The 16,193-nt window shown below is 36.8% G+C and overlaps 1 protein-coding gene across 19 annotated transcripts in view; it reads left to right on the forward strand.

Annotated features, from left to right (window-relative positions):
- The window catches only part of TENM3 (teneurin transmembrane protein 3), a 2,726,163-nt gene that overhangs the window by 2,562,649 nt on the left and 147,321 nt on the right, over positions 1-16,193 (forward strand). For all 19 annotated transcript variants that reach the window (XM_074396661.1, XM_074396660.1, XM_074396665.1 and 16 more), the window contains one exon: positions 14,815-14,937. In XM_074396661.1, coding sequence (XP_074252762.1) covers positions 14,815-14,937 — 123 coding nt within the window. The remainder of the gene's footprint in view (positions 1-14,814; positions 14,938-16,193) is intronic.

Here is a 16,193-nt window from a genome sequence, read left to right on the forward strand (position 1 = left end):
TGATTAAGTAAGTCATTAGCATGCATAAACGTTTGTTACGTAAAAGTACTTAAAAAGGAACCATTGGCCGGGCGCAGTGGCTCAAGCCTGTAATCCCAGCACTTTGGGAGGCCGAGGCGGGTGAATCACGAGGTCAAGAGATCGAGACCATCCTTGTCAACAAGGTGAAACCCCGTCTCTACTAAAAATACAGAACATTAGCTGGGCATGGTGGTGCGTGCCTATGATCCCAGCTACTCAGGAGGCTGAGGCAGGAGAATTGCCTGAACCCGGGAGGCAGAGGTTGCGGTGAGCTGAGATCGCGCCATTGCACTCCAGCCTGGGTAACGAGTGAAACTCCGCCTCAAAAAAAAAAAAAAAAAGAAAAAAAAAGGAACCATTATCCAGGTCTCCTTATTTTAATTCCAGAACTTTCCCTGCTGTACCATAGGTCATTGTCTCTCCCAAGGTTTAACAACTTACAGATGGAACATAAACTGAAGAATAAATAACAATGAATGACAAATGAGAAATGGATTCCATTTTGAATTCTTATTTTGTTGTATCAGATTATGTCATGAGGAAGGTCTCAGCAGATGCTAGCACATCTCTGACACTTGCCTTTAACATCTTTTCTACAAATAAAGAGTAATTTTGCTGATTTCTACTTAGATTTTAGTAACATTGCTCACAGTTCCCTTTATATATTCTTATTGTTGCTTTCTATCATATCAAGATATGATTTTTCCCTAAGGTTAATATAGAATTTCCTCTAAAAATAAATGTATTAAGTCGGCGGAGCACAGTGGCTCACACCTGTAATCCCAGCACTTTGAGATGCTGAGGCGGGTGGATCACGAGGTCAAGAGATCAATACCGTCCCAGCCAACATGGTGAAACTCCATCTTTACTAAAAATAGAAAAATTAGCTGAGCATGGTGGCAGGTACCTGTAGTCGCAGCTACTTGGGAAGCTGAGGCAGGAGAATAGCTTGAACTCAGGAGGCAGAGGTTACAGTGAGCCGAGATTGCGCCACTGCAGTCCAGCCAGGGTGACAGAGCAAGACTGTCTCAAAAAAAAAAAAATTAAAAATTAAAACTTTTAAGTCAGTCACTTAAAAATAAGTATATAAATGTAAAATACTTACTAAATAATACTATAGAAGGTTCACAATTATATCATAAAGTTAATAAGCACATTTTTACAAATGCAGGAATCACTGCTAAGGTAACTGAAAATGCTGTGGAGCTTTTCCACTGGGTTTCCCAATTTTTTCCAGATGCTTAATCTTTTTGTTAAGTACGTTTCTAGTTTTGACAAGCTAACTGCATCATATAGTTAGTAAGCCTATGTGAGTTACATAGAATTTGTTTATAAAACCTAACTGTATTATTTTAGTCATTTCAAATAATCATAAATTTTACATTTTCCATTTTTAGAGTAATGATATTTCTAGATACTTTTTTTTTAACTCCTTCAAATAAATTCCTCATGATCTTGGGAAAGAGTCACATATAGAGAAGCATGGCATGTTTAAAATGGGAAAGTGGGCCATTTATTTTTAGGAAAGGAGACAGAGACCACCAAATACAGAAGCAGGCTGGCGGTGTGAGCAAGTCTCCCAGGGATCTGAGACCACAACTTCCTCTGTGTTTTACTTTGAAATACATTTCAACAAATGCTCCATAAATATTCATTACTAATACTTAAGTTAGTAACAACTGAGGAAAACTGCTGTCCAAGTGATCTCAGATTAAGGGGGAGCAAATGAACACAGACTTCATAAGAACTTTTTTCTCCCCTGCCTGAGGAGTAAGATGAGAGGTTCATTGGAGACTTAATGTAATCTGTCTAAATAACCGTTACTGGCAAGGTGCTATAGCCATCCAGAGGCGGGGAGTGGATTCCACAGCACTCTGCTTCTCACAGCCAACAGAACTTAATAAGGCAGATACCCACTTCATCTTTGTTGATTAAATGATAAACAACAAATCACATGAGTGGGTTGTGCCTGGATTCCTGAAGGATCGTTGATTTTATTCAAGTTTCCTCTTGACACATATGTGTACCTGTGTAAACACACAACACATGTACGCACACTCACAAATCTTAGTGTCTCTCGCAAGTGTCTCTCCTAGTGCCTAGGAGGAGAACTGGACTGCTATGTAGGGGCTATTTTTCTGGATTTTGCTGTTTTAATACACTGACATTCTTCTAAGGATCTCTATATTTTAATTGCTGGCTCTTTTAATAATGGTGATTACAGTGCCTTAAAAAAATTGCATGCGTGAGTAAGTCATTGGCATACATAAACATTTGTTACATAAAAATAGTATGTAGGGTTTTTTTTTTTTAATTTTTTTTTTTTTTTTTTTTTTTTTTTGAGACAGAGCCTTGCTTTGTCACCCAAACTAGAGTGCAGTGGCGCCATCTCAGCTCACTGAAACCTCCACCTCATGGGTTTAAGCAATTCTCCTGCCTCAGACTCCCAAGTAGCTGGGATTACAGTTGTATGCCACCATGCCTTGCTAATTTTTGTAATTTTAGCAGAGACGGGGTTTTGCCATGTTTGCCAGGCTGGTCTCAAACTCATAACCTCAAGTGATCCCCCTGCTTTGGCCTTCCAAAATGCTGGTGTTACAGGTGTAAGCCACTGCACCTGGCCTGTATATGTGATTCTTAAAGCTGTTACAGAAGAAAAATCTAAATGAAAATTGAGTGAGTGCTGCAAGCCTTTGAATAATGAGATAGATCCATTGGGTTTCAATGGCAAAGCTGCTAGTAACTCACTAATGAATCCTCTGTTACAAACATTTCACAATAACAGCAAATTCAGTATTTTGGCAAGCAGGGAATAGCCCAGAAATCATGTAAATTGTTTCATTCTGCATTTTGAATGTTACTGAAATAAGTCCTTTTACCACACTCTTTAATATTGACAACTGTTATCTCAAAAATCCTCTAGCTTATAGGTACTGGCTGACCCCTTTGGGCAGCTGGTCGTGATGGTTAACACTTTGTTCTTTCTATTAGATTGGAGGATGATTCCTTCTTTTATTCAGAAAACAGACCCTGGAAATGAGAAAACTAATGAAACATCAGGAAAAAGGTCTGTTTTAGAAATTCTAACTTAATTCTCTCTGTGACAGAAGCAGTAGCTTGATTTTCATTTTGTCTGCTTGGGCACTGGCTGTGCAAGGCAGCTCTGGAATTAGCATTTCCTGAGCCATATCCATAGGTGTCTTACATTGCATTCACGTAATTCAGAAAGAAAAAAAAAATGCAATGAAACTTAAAAGTAGAATTTTTAAAATGTTATTTATGAAAGAGTATGAGTCAAATATCCTGGCAAAAACAACTACAAAGCTAAATCACTGTGTGTTCCCATTAAGACATTTTGATAGCCAATCCGATTCCATTTTCCCATTAATTACATTATGCCAAGAAAGTACGAAAAGGAAAAACAGCATAGAAATATAAAATATTGGCAGCCATTCCGCATCTCCCTCCAAACCTGTTTGTTCATAAAGCCTTCACTTTTAGAATGTTATCTTGTAATGCAAAGAGGAACATTGCTACATCAAATGTTAGTTTTTTGGGATATAAATATCCTACAGTGGACAGAATAATTTTATTTTACTTAATGACAACTGGAGTGCATATTAATATGAAAGCTTTCAAAAGAAATATTAATTTAAAATAACAACATTTGGGTCAGCATGGTATAGATTGTTGAAATAATATTAACCTTAAAAGTTAATACCAAATAATAATGAATTAGAATGCCAAAATGTTGCCCGACACATTCTGTCAACATGTATATGAACACAGCAGGAAATCCAAAACAAAAGCTAATTTATGGAAAACTATGTATTCCTAATGACAGTTTAGACCAGTAGGGGTCCAAGTTACAAACTGCAGTCTTCACATGCAATACTTTCATTTTGCATTGAAAGCTTGGTTGCACTTTGGAAGCATGTTTCCAATCAAATGATTGCCCTATACTTAAGTGTATTTTTCTTCTTTTTTTCCTGTGAAATCTAATTATTACACATGTGCATCATATGTATTTATGTATTCATGAAATTGATAGAGAAAATGAAACAATTCTGCATTCAAAGCCCAAGATAGCCAAGGAATCGTATGTATAACACAGTAGTTTGACTTTATGCAATGTAGTTTTAAAAATTAAAATAGAAACAACATATTCTAATATGTTGATATCTTACTGATGCCAGATATTCTTCCCTATGCTCAATCATTTACCGTAAATATTTATATTTTAAAATATATTAACATCATAGAATGTAAGCCTGGAAGAGACCTTAGAGGTCAACTAGTGCAAGCCTTTCAGATTTTCTTTTGTAAATGAGAGATCCAAGCCTCAGAAAGAGCCAGTAACTTGCCAGAATTCCACAGTTGTTTAGAGCCAGAATTCAGACTGGAACTCCAGTCTCTTTTATTATGAACAAAAGGCCCCACAAGATGCAGCAGACAATCTATGTTGAAAACAGCACGATTATCTATCTAACATCAGACTCTGATTTGATTTTCTGCGACCTCTGGTAGTATGTTCTTAATAGGTCTTTCTCAGAAAGATTCCTTTTGGAAGTGTACCACAGTGAATGTGAAGTGAATTGCAAAAAAGGGAAACTCTAGATCCTGGCTTGCTTAGATGAACTTTTGAGGTTTGGGAGGCTATACAAAATGGAATGGCAGACATTTTCAGCATGATATTTTTAAAGTCAGTGTTTCTTACCAGACTCTCTTTCCCATATTACCTCATCCTCTTTGTCTTTGTGAGAATGTTCACTTGATCTTGTAACATTAAACAACATTTAGCCAACCCTGGCAAGCCCGCCGAGCATGCTGCTCTGTATTGCCAGAACCTCAGAGCACACTCCTCAGGGTTCTGGTGGCACATGCCACCTTCAGGTGACTGATGGCTGGGTGCTCACCTCTGTGTTCCCTTCACAACATCCCCTGTAATTTACTCCAAGGTTCTGGCAGTTGCTGGACTATGTCACCAGCTGTCATCATCCCTCCTTCCCATCCATTTTTGGCAGGATCTGGGGACTCAAGCATGCCAGTAGAAATAATAGTAGCTGTGGTAACAACTTCGGTGGCATGGTCCCCAGAGACGAGATCAAAATTTGGCACCTTTTTTTCTCAACATGGAGCTAAAAATGGCACTGCATTTGTTACTTGGTGGTATATAATTTTCTTTAATTACACATTTTTGGTTTCAAGTGTTCCACATGCTGGCTTTTAAGTGTCAAACCAACATATACTGGTTAAAAACAATGGCATGCCCCCTATTTATTTTATGGGGAGAAGGTGAAATAACTATAATACCATGGATCCTGTTCATCTCCAGGCTTGGAAAATAAAAGGAATGTATTCTGTGATTTCTCTCACTTCAATGGTCTTTCTGTGTGAAAAAAAAATTCCTTCATAAAATTTTACTGATCTTCATTAACATATTGTCTCAAAATTTTTTCAGTGAGGTTTTTTCTTATTTATTCGAAAAAATCTACAGAAAAATACTGAGAGTTTATAGAATTTAATTACATAAGAAAGATTTTAATTTTTAACATCTTAAAATGGTTACAGTTCATGAATACCATGAGACAGCCTAAAATGATACAGTGTAGAGTAGCCTATTTGGCTGTTAGTAACATAGGTTTTGAGCAGTATCAATGACTTGATATCTACGTACGTTAGTCCTGAGTTGATATTACTGGAATTTTTTTCTCATTGACATGGGCAATAGTATAAAAAGTATACTCATTAATTTTATAGATGACAAATGTCAGATGTTACAACTTTTTTTTTTAAGGGTTTCCCATGGTACTTCAAACTTTACTAAAGAAAACAAACGGTCTTTATCTTCATAATTGTTTTGCTTTTCTGGGTTTCTTTTTTCTGTTCATGGTATCACTTTAGCCTGGGCAATGAAGTCACTGATATTATGAACAGAAAAAAGAAACCCAGAAAAGCAAAACAATTATGAAGATAAAGACCATTTATTTTGTCTTTAGTAAAATTTGAAGTACCACAGGATTTCTAGGTAAGTCTAGTAGAAAAATGTAAAGTTTGAAGTATAGCCCAGTCAGGAAAGAAATCAGTGTTAGAGAAACATATTTCAAAGTCATCCGTCTGCATCAAATTGGAAGTTGACATTATAAAAGCAGTTAACATGAAAGGAAGGTCAAGGAAGGACTTTGGTGAATGTCTGATATTTTGGGGAATACATGGAGGGAGGCATTGTATAAGTCAGGAGTAGGCAGGTTATGAAATGGTAAAAGCAACCCTAAAAACCTGAGTGGCTATATCAGTTTGTAATTGCAGCATAAAAAATTACACTCTAAATTTAGCACCTTTAAACAGCAAACAATTATCTCAAATTTATGTAGATCACAAATCTGGGCCCACCTTAGCTAGGTACCTCTGCCTCACAGTCTGTAAGCTTACAGTGAAACCACAGGCCAGGACTGCTGTTTCATCTGAAGGCTCAACTGGTGCTGGAGGATGTGCTTCCAACCTCACACATGTGATTTTTGACAGACCTCAGTATGTTACCACATGGGCCCCTTTATTAGGCAGCCTTGTGATATGACAGCTAGTTTTCCCATGGAAAGCAGTCCAAAAGAAAGAGAGAGAACAACCAAAACAGAAGCCAAAGTCTTTTATAACCTAAGCTCAAAAGAGATATTCTGTTATTTCTGCCATATGCTTTCTATTGTAAGCAACTCACTAAATCAAGCCAAAACTCAAAGGGAGTGAATTTTACAAGGGTGTGAATACCAGAAGGCAGGGCTTGTCTGGGGCCATCTCAGAGGCCACCTACTACCATGGCTTAACATGATGGTTTATTGTTGCTTAAGCTACGTGTGCAGTGTGGTTCTTGTCAAGGGAGTTCTGCTCACTCATGGATCTAGACTTAACAGAAACACTACTCAGCACATTTGCATGATCACTGCATGGGAATGGAAGACTTTACATATTGATTCTTAAATCTTCCTCACAGAGTGAAACATTTTGCCTACATTTCTTTATCTAAAGGCTTCAAAAGGGCAGGGAAGAGTAACTCCAATATATGTCCAGGAGAACTCAATTACTTGTGAATAGCCCTTAAGACTTCCACATAATGATTTAAAGAAAATGACTGGGAACAAGCAGAGAGCTGAGAAGAGAACCAGAAGAACTGTGAAAGCAAAATAAAGCATTGAAGATGGATGACTAATAACACCCAGTACTCTTGTGATGTAAACAGGATGAATATTGGCATGAGGCTATTGGATATGACAATTTAAGAGATATTGGCTGGACACCGTGGCTCACGCCTGTAATCCCAGCACTTTGGGAGGTCAGGGCGGGTGGATTGCTTGAGGTCAGGAGTGCAAGACCAGCCTGACCAACATGGTGAAGCCTTGTCTCTACTAAAAATACAGAAATGAGCTGAGCATGGTGGCAGGTGCCTGTAATCCCAGCTACTCAGGAGGCTGAGACAGGAGAATAGCTTGAACCCAGGAGGCAGAGGTTGCAGTGAACCAGGACTGTGCCACTGCACTCCAGCCTGGGCAACAGAGCGAGACTCAATCTCAAACATACGTACATACTTACATGCATACATATATAAAAATAAAAAAATAAAAAAGATAACCATTGTGAGAGAGACTTCAGTACAGTAATAAGGCACATCAGACAAAGTAAGGAGAAAAGAAGTGTGTGCTGAAGAAGTATATATTGTGGTCTCTTCTTTTGAGATACATGGTAGAAAGGAAAGGAGAGGAATTAAACAATAATTTGAAAGAAATCAGAATTAAGAAATCCTTGAAAATCCTGACTCTGTAAGTGAGCATGGCATTTATACCCCACTCCCTGTGTTCTGTGTAATGTGCACACTTTGATAACATTGCCTTTTCATCTCTTCTAAACTGCTTATAAACATGCTTAAGCTGAAGGAGCAAACACAGAGAACCTTCGACAGTCAGGTGTAGTAAAATGCTTGTCACTTCATGCCGTCTGGGTTAAGCTTCCTACTTCGTGTCACAGTCCCCTTTCTTCGTCTTAACGACAAGGCTTTTCTGCATGGTGACAAATTATAATAGTTTTTGTTTTTAATTCTGGTAAGAAACACATAACATGAAATTTATAATCTTACACATTTTTAAGTGTATAACTCAGTAGTATTAACATTGTTGTGGAGCAGATCTTCAAAAATGTTTTTATAGTGTGAAACTAATATTCTGTACCTGTTGAACAACAACTCTCCATTTCTCCATCCTCCCAATGCCTCCTCATCACCATTCTGCTTTATGACTCTATGACTTTGACTATTTCAGATGGCCCATGCAAGTGGAACTTTACAGTATTTGTATTTTTATAACTGACTTACATTATATAGCATCCTCAAGGTTTATCGATGCTATAGCATGTGACAAGATTTCCTTTTTAAGGAAGAATACTCTTCCATTATGTGTATGTGCCACATTTTCTTCATTCATCCATCAGTGGACATTTGGGTTGCTTCCACCTCTTGACTATTGTGAGTAGTGATGGTATAAACATGAGCGTGTAAATATCTCTTCAAGACTTTAATTTCAATTCTTTTGGGTATGTAGCCTGAAGTGGGATTGCTGGATCATATGGTATTTCTATATTTAATTTTTTTGAGGAATCACCATATTGTTTTCCATAGTGTTTGCAACATTTTACGATCCTAGCCAACAGCACACAAGGGTTTCCATTTCTTTACATTTGGTGCCAAGACAAATTGTAATGTTTTTATACTAAAAATCAATTTGGGAGGCCATGAGCTGACAGTCATCACCACAATACATGAATTTGTTTAATCGTATTGCTTTCCTCCTTAAAGTTTGCATTGCCTGAGATTTCCAATGAAGGAAGTCTTTCCTCACTCTTCCCTTTTCCTTCCACCTGGTGGAGTCATGTGTTCTTCTTCCATACTGTGTCTTCACTCTGCCTTTGCATTTATTCTAGCTCCCTCTTGGGACTGGAGCACAGACTATCACAGTTGCCACACCTGCAACCTTATGGAAAGGAAAGCCTGTTAGCCTTACGGAGAAAACCACTTTCAGGGAAGATTTAGGGAGGGTAAAAATGAAATTGTTTTTTTAGCTATGCTGGGTGTTAGATGGATTACTTTTAAGTAATTTTTTTTTTTTCTTTTTTGAGGCAGAGTCTCACTTTGTCAGTCAGGCTGGAGTGCAGTGGCATGATCTCAAGTCACTGCAACCTCCACCTCCCAGGTTCAAACTATTTTCCTGCTTCAGCCTCCTGAGTAGCTAGGACTAAAGGTGCACGCCATGACACTTGCCTAATTTTTGAAGTTTTAGTAGAGACGGGGTTTTGCCATGTTGGCCAGGCTGGTCTTAAACTTCTGACCTCAGGTGATTTGCCCACCTCAGCCTCACAAAGTGGTATGTAGGATTACACGGGTGAGCCACCACGCCTTGACTAAGTAATTTTTATTTGAGTATAATATACATCTAGAAAAGTATATGGATTATGATAAGAGAACACACCAGTAGAACCACCTCCCAGATAGAATATGAGCAGCAATCCAAAAACCTCTAGGGACTATGTCAGCCACTACCTGTTCCTTCCTTCCTAGAAGTCATCACTGTGGTGACTTTCATTCTTCTTAGTTGATTTTACCTGCCTTTGAACTTCACATACATGAACTTTTACAGTATTTACTTTTTTATGTGTGACTGGTTTCCTTTCCTAATGGCTTGTGAGATTCACCTTTACTGTTGTGTCTGCCAGCAGTTCATTCCCTAACGTTGCCGTGTAGAATTCCATTGTATATCTGGACAATAATTTGTTTTTCCATTCTACTGCTGGCAGATGTCCGGTTTGGGGTTGTTTCCATTTTGGGGCTATTACAAATAATGCTTCTGTGAACATTTCTTGCTCATGCCTTTTGTTGCTATGTGGATATATGTTCCTATGTGATATACAGACAGACTTTTGTAGATGCACTGGGGAGTTAACCACCATTTCTGAGCTTTTTAATATAAGAAAATACATCCCAATTCCAAACAACCAACTTAAACATTATCTTACAAAATACTCCCATTTATAGTTGGTAAAGATCTTGTATTTATCAGTTTTAACATTTGGACAAAAACTTCTGGTGATATTTAGGCTCATGGGGCAAATATAATCACTCTACAAAAAAAAAGAAGATAACAAACTTCAAGGTATTTTAAATTGTGAAACACACACACACACACATATACATCAGTAGCTCAGATAGGTAGTATTGCTGTCATCTACCGATTTTATTCTGCCTTGGGTAACATTTTGGATATGAATCCAAGCCCTTTCACTGTTATATTCACCTAGGAACATACAGAAATGACATAAAACTAAGAAGCATGATACCAGATATAAAAATTTTTTCATGATTAAATCTACATGAATGTTATTTCTGTGACTTTAAAATTCACAGCTATAATGCTTACTTTTATACTTTTGTAACTTTTAAATTGTTGTTTTTAAGAATCTTGGAGTTAAACAAAATAGCCTGTTCTTAATTTCATTACTGTCATCATCATATTACCATAAAACTTTACACAGAATAGTGGAAAGTACTTGTATAGAACAGTGCCCAGGACACACAGATGTTACCTACTGATATCCTCAGCCCCTCACCCCCCAGTACTGCCCTAGCCTCAGTGTCCTGGATGTAATAGAGATGTGTTATCGTAGCCTGTGGCCCACATGCAAGCTGTTTCACTTCCTTCTGTATGGAGTTGCACATCCCACTGTCCTCTGGTAGAATACAGAGGTGTGTAGTGATAACGTCTTTTGTCATCAGAAGGTCAGGGCTTGAGGCTAACATCCATTGCATACTGCATGCAAACTCTCACCTTAAACTCTCAACAAATCTCCATTTTCTCGGATTAAAAAATAATTCATAATAACAATTCAATAGAATCTTTATGAAGATTAGAGATAAGGCGAGTGAAGCACTAGTACCGTTTCTGACACACAATGATTGCTCAATGAATGTTTTAAAATGTATATTGCATCACAGTGTTCTACCACCAGCACAAGGAACACTGTGTCTGTGGCCGGGAATTCCTGGTATGGCTCCTGGCTTGAACCTCCTCAGCTGAGACCCAGAGTAGTGAGGAACTCAGAAGAGCACAGCGCCCCGAGCTGCTCCTTGCCACTGTCGACACACCCTACATTGGGACATGCCTAAACCAATGATCCGTTGTGCCATCCATGAATAGTGGCAGCAAATCCCTTCCCATGAGTTCAGTTCTGCTTTCCAACTCAGGCATTGAAGAACTGGACTTAGCCTTCTTTATTTTCAGATGTATTTTATTTGGCTGATTTTCCCTTTATTTTCTGCCAGGTACCCTATTTAGTTTTATTACACCACTGCTCAGTAATTTCTGTAGCATTCTTGACTTTTATGGGTTTGCTGCCTGCCTCTCTCCTCTCTGTCTCTCCTCTTTTTTTCTAATTTTGGAGAGGCAATCCCACTAACGCTCTGCATTTGTATGAGTATCTTAAATTATCCATAATGATTGTCAAGGTCATCACTAAATACAAAACACCAACAATTTCAAAACAGGTAATATCCTAAGGCCAAAAAATTTGTTGGTGCCTGTTTTCAGTGCAGTATTAAACAAGAGATAATATTTTTGGATCTGAGTCTCATTATACAGCATCTTCAGTAGAACCAGCATCCCACTTTACTGAGATTTTCTGTAATAAAAAATATATATAATAAAGCTGTTGCCCATCTGGCAAAAAATAAAATAGCTCTCCCAATATAAACATCACCTTACTTTTTAACATATGACATCTGTGCATGAGCCCATGGATTATGTCTACTCTTCAAAATCTATTAAAACTGTTCATATGAGCAGATCTATCAGTCAAGAAGACTTTCTGTGTGAAAAGATCACAGTGATGACAAATTATTTTGTGTGGAAACTTTGACCCTGTTGGTGCATTTATTGCTGCTGTGCCAAAGTGTGTCTGTCAAACATTTAACTCTCTGCAAAATTAGCTCCCATTATTTTGTTCAAAACTTGGTAAAGCATCTGAAACCCTGAAAAATGTATGAAGTGATAAATGTTTAGAAAGCTCCTGACATTTTGCCACTCAAACACTATGCAATTTAATGCAAAATGATGTATGAAGTTATACCTTTTTACAAGATGACAACTTGTAAATTCAAGAATTCTGTAACCTATATCCTAATTCATGAAAATCAGAGTTTAAAAGGAATTGCTGGCCAAGGATAACTTAAGCAGGGAGTGTGAGTATATACATTTAATTAAAATATACAGGGTAGATGTAGCTATCTACCTATTTTTGGTATCTTTCTTACTATAGCATGCTTTTATGTCAGATATTATTAACAAAAAAATGTGGACTGTTAATAGAATATCGTAAAACTATAGAATTTTAAAAATTCAGTTAATTACGTATAGTAATAGAAGACTTTCAGTCAACTGCTTTTCAGATAGCATTATGGTAAAGCAGTCGTCAGTTATTAATATGTTCTCCTCTCTTAGCCATTTGTGCATCTGTTTTCTATGTATTAACTTTTTCTTTAAATTACTATATTTTTATCCACACAGTGTTTTCTTAGATTTTTAAAATCTCAGAAAATAGAATATTTCTAACTTTAATTCATTTATTTGACAGATACTTACTAAGACCTACTAGGTATCAGGCATTGTGTCCTTATACAAAATTATGTCTTATAAATGAGACATAAAAGTGAACTAAAATCATCTTGGGAAAAACAGTTCACCAGCCAGGGTAGACCTCCTCAAGAAGCTGACATCTCCCAAGTGAGGGATGAGCAGGTATTTTCCTGTAAGAGAGAAGCATTGCAATCAGAAGGGACTGTTTATTGAGCAGTGCCATGGTCTAGTCAGGTGACTGCAAATAGTTCGGTAACCTGGAGTCTAGACTAAATAAAATACCTCAATAGTAAGAACTGTCTACCTTTGCTCCAGCTCTCCTTCATATGCTCTGTCTAGTACTTCTGGCCTATATTTTCTCAACTGAGCTTAAATTAAATAAGGTAGTCGTAATAAACCTCCTTTTAGAAGTAAACGTAATCTCTAACAATGTCACATAATTTACCCAAGGCTAACTTCTAGACTGAATACTGAACCAAAATCTAACTGCACCCAAAGCCCCCTGCTCCCTATACTGTACCAGTTCAGTGTCATTACTTCATGTATTGGATCCAAGGGGCTTTTTTGACAGTGGTTGTAATCACACTGCCTTCCTTTTCTTCTTCCATCGTGCTGGTAAATTCCAATATATACAGTAAGTAAAATAATGTCTAAAAATTTCTCTTTCATGATATGGTAATATGACCATCACTGGGTTTCTCTATAGATATTTAACCTGCCTTAGGAGTTAGTTCCTAAACTGTATTCTGTGCAGCACAAATGAATACGTAGTATATTAGGTTAATATGACAGTGACATATTTTTCCAAAGTGTCGATAAGTTAAGAAAAATAATAAACAGTCTATTCACTATTCAAATTATGTCTGGAATTTTAAAACTTATGTTTATAGTTGTATAGCCTTCTAGTTATTTTTAAAATTTTTTAAATAAAGGAAATTAGTAAACAATCATAAATTTTCATAAATATATCAAATATAAATCTGTGGAATTATACTCACATCAGAAACTCACATTAAATTATCTGACACATATGCATGCTTTTTAATCTGCACCATTATTAAATTATGTCATCAACTTAAAAATTATTCATTCCAAATTTAGAATATTCAAATTTGATTATATTTTGAACAACTGTATTTGTTGTACCAACAAATTCATCTGAGACCAGTGTTTGCTATTACCTTAACCCAAAGGTAAAGGATCATGTCTCTTAAGAATCTGCAGGTGTTAACAGCAAAGTGATATAAATTTGCAAGTGACCTGTGGTTGAGTAAGTTTGGCAAATGCTGTTATGGGGTGTTCTACCAGTTACTTAAAAGATGGTGAAAAATGGAACTCAGACCAATTCGAACAAAGAATGATTGATTCCTAAGTTTCCTGATACTAATGAACTGAATAGTATCAAATCATTATTAAAGTGCCACCATATTCACTGCATTGCTATGTCAATTATATTTATTTGAAGAACTCTTTGTTTTATCATTTTCCTTTTTCTTTTCTTTTTTGAGAAGGATTTTCACTCTTGTTGCCCAGGCTGGAGTGCAATGGCACAATCTCAGCTTACCACAACCTCCGTCTCCTAATTTCAAGCTATCCTCCTGCCTCGGCCTCCTGAGTAGCTGGAATTACAGGCATGCACCACCAGGCCCAGCTGATTTTGTTGTTGTTATTGTTGTTGTTGTTGTTGTTAAGACGGAGTCTCGCTCTTGTTGACCAGGCTGGAGTGCAGTGGCGCGATCTCAGCTCACCACAACCTCTGCCTCTCAGGTTCCACCAGTTCTCCTGCCTTGCTCTCCAAAGTAGCTGGGATTATAGGTGTGCACCACCACACCTGGCTAATTTTGTATTTTTAGGAGAGCCAGGGTTTCACCATGTTGGTCAGGCTGGTCTTGAACTCCCAACCTCAGGTGATCCTCCTGCCCTGGCCTCCCAAAGTGCTGGGATTACAGGCGTGAGCCACTCCGCCCAGCCTGTTTTATAATTTTCATTGTGTAATTATCCTTGGTATTTCAGAAAAAGGAAATTTTAACTTTACTTTACATATAACTCTTGTTTTAAACACGCTTAGCGATTGCTATTGTAGCTGAAGGCAGCAGAACTTTAAACAACTTGTGTTCTTTACCCCCAGCAATGCATCTCTTTGGCCTCAACTGGCAGCTACAGCAGACTGAAAATGACACATTCGAGAATGGAAAAGTGAATTCTGATACCATGCCAACAAACACTGTGTCATTACCTTCTGGTGACAATGGTAAGTGAAGAATTATGTATCCTGTGTTTTTCTTTTAACATCCCTTTTCCATAAATTTATTTTTACCCAAATAGGGAATAGCGAAAGGTTTCAGAATTACAGATACCATCTTTTTATGAGTGTTTTTTTAATTAATTTACTTGAAAGGTTGAAAATTCATGTTTTTATTATAGGAATAATATGATTTTCTGCTTCTGATTTGATGGCTGGGCTTTTCTGCCTTTCCCTTCTGTAAATGTGTATTGATTGTTATTTTTAGTCTGCAAATAGATTATAATTCAGTGTATCATCTCTTATATTACCTTGTGTATATTAGGTTTTCTTCATTCAACTTGTGTGTGGAGTTGAAGCACTATATTAATTTTATTATAAAAGCTCTTAAATGCAAAACACATTAAAGGATTATAATTTATTGACCTTTTCTCTGGTTGCCCTTTCTCTAAACCTTTAAGAATTTGCACTTTGAGCTAACAAAGATTTTTAAATCAATTGACTCTGAATTAAAAATGGAATTTAAGTGGTTAGAGAATTCCATTTTTTCAATGTAAACACTTAGAAAAGTTTATGTATGGATATGTACACTTACGTTACCAATATTTTTACATTATTTGTGTGTGTATGTGTGTGTACTGGTATCCTCTGACTTTTTGCAAAATATCATAATACTTGGTGTCTCAGAGCAACCTGATGAAGATGCCGTTTTCTGTCATCTGATTAATAAATTATTTCCCTTTAAGCATTCCCTAACCCTTCTTCGTCTTTGTTTCTTATCTAGTATATTTGTGTTCAGCTTTCCCATTAACAGTTCTATCCTCATGTGGCTAGTTTTCTTTGCAAAATTAGAAACTATTTTTTATTTAATGAACATATGTGCTGCTATGTTACGTGTATGCATTACTGTGATGAATACTTTGTACACTTTTTTATTCTTTTTTTCCATCTTCTGTTTTAGCAATAATAATACTTTATGACACTTCTCTTTCTTCTTAAGGGAGGCTGAGGAATTTTATGACATTCAATTTTTGTAATAATAATGACTCCTCGCCCCCATATGGAACCTTTTAAATAAAGTTCTGTATGTTCCAGAACTGTAAGCTGGTGACTGACGTGTTGCCTACCTAAAGTAGATAGTGGCAGTCACTGTAGAGGGGATTAAAGAGGGTTGAAACTATAGATAAGGAATTTTAATTACATATATTTCAATTACATTATTTGTCCTTTTTTATACATTAATAACACACATATGAACAAAAAAT

This window comes from Saimiri boliviensis, chromosome 3 (genome assembly GCF_048565385.1).
Source record: "Saimiri boliviensis isolate mSaiBol1 chromosome 3, mSaiBol1.pri, whole genome shotgun sequence".
NCBI classification, from domain to species: domain Eukaryota; kingdom Metazoa; phylum Chordata; class Mammalia; order Primates; family Cebidae; genus Saimiri; species Saimiri boliviensis.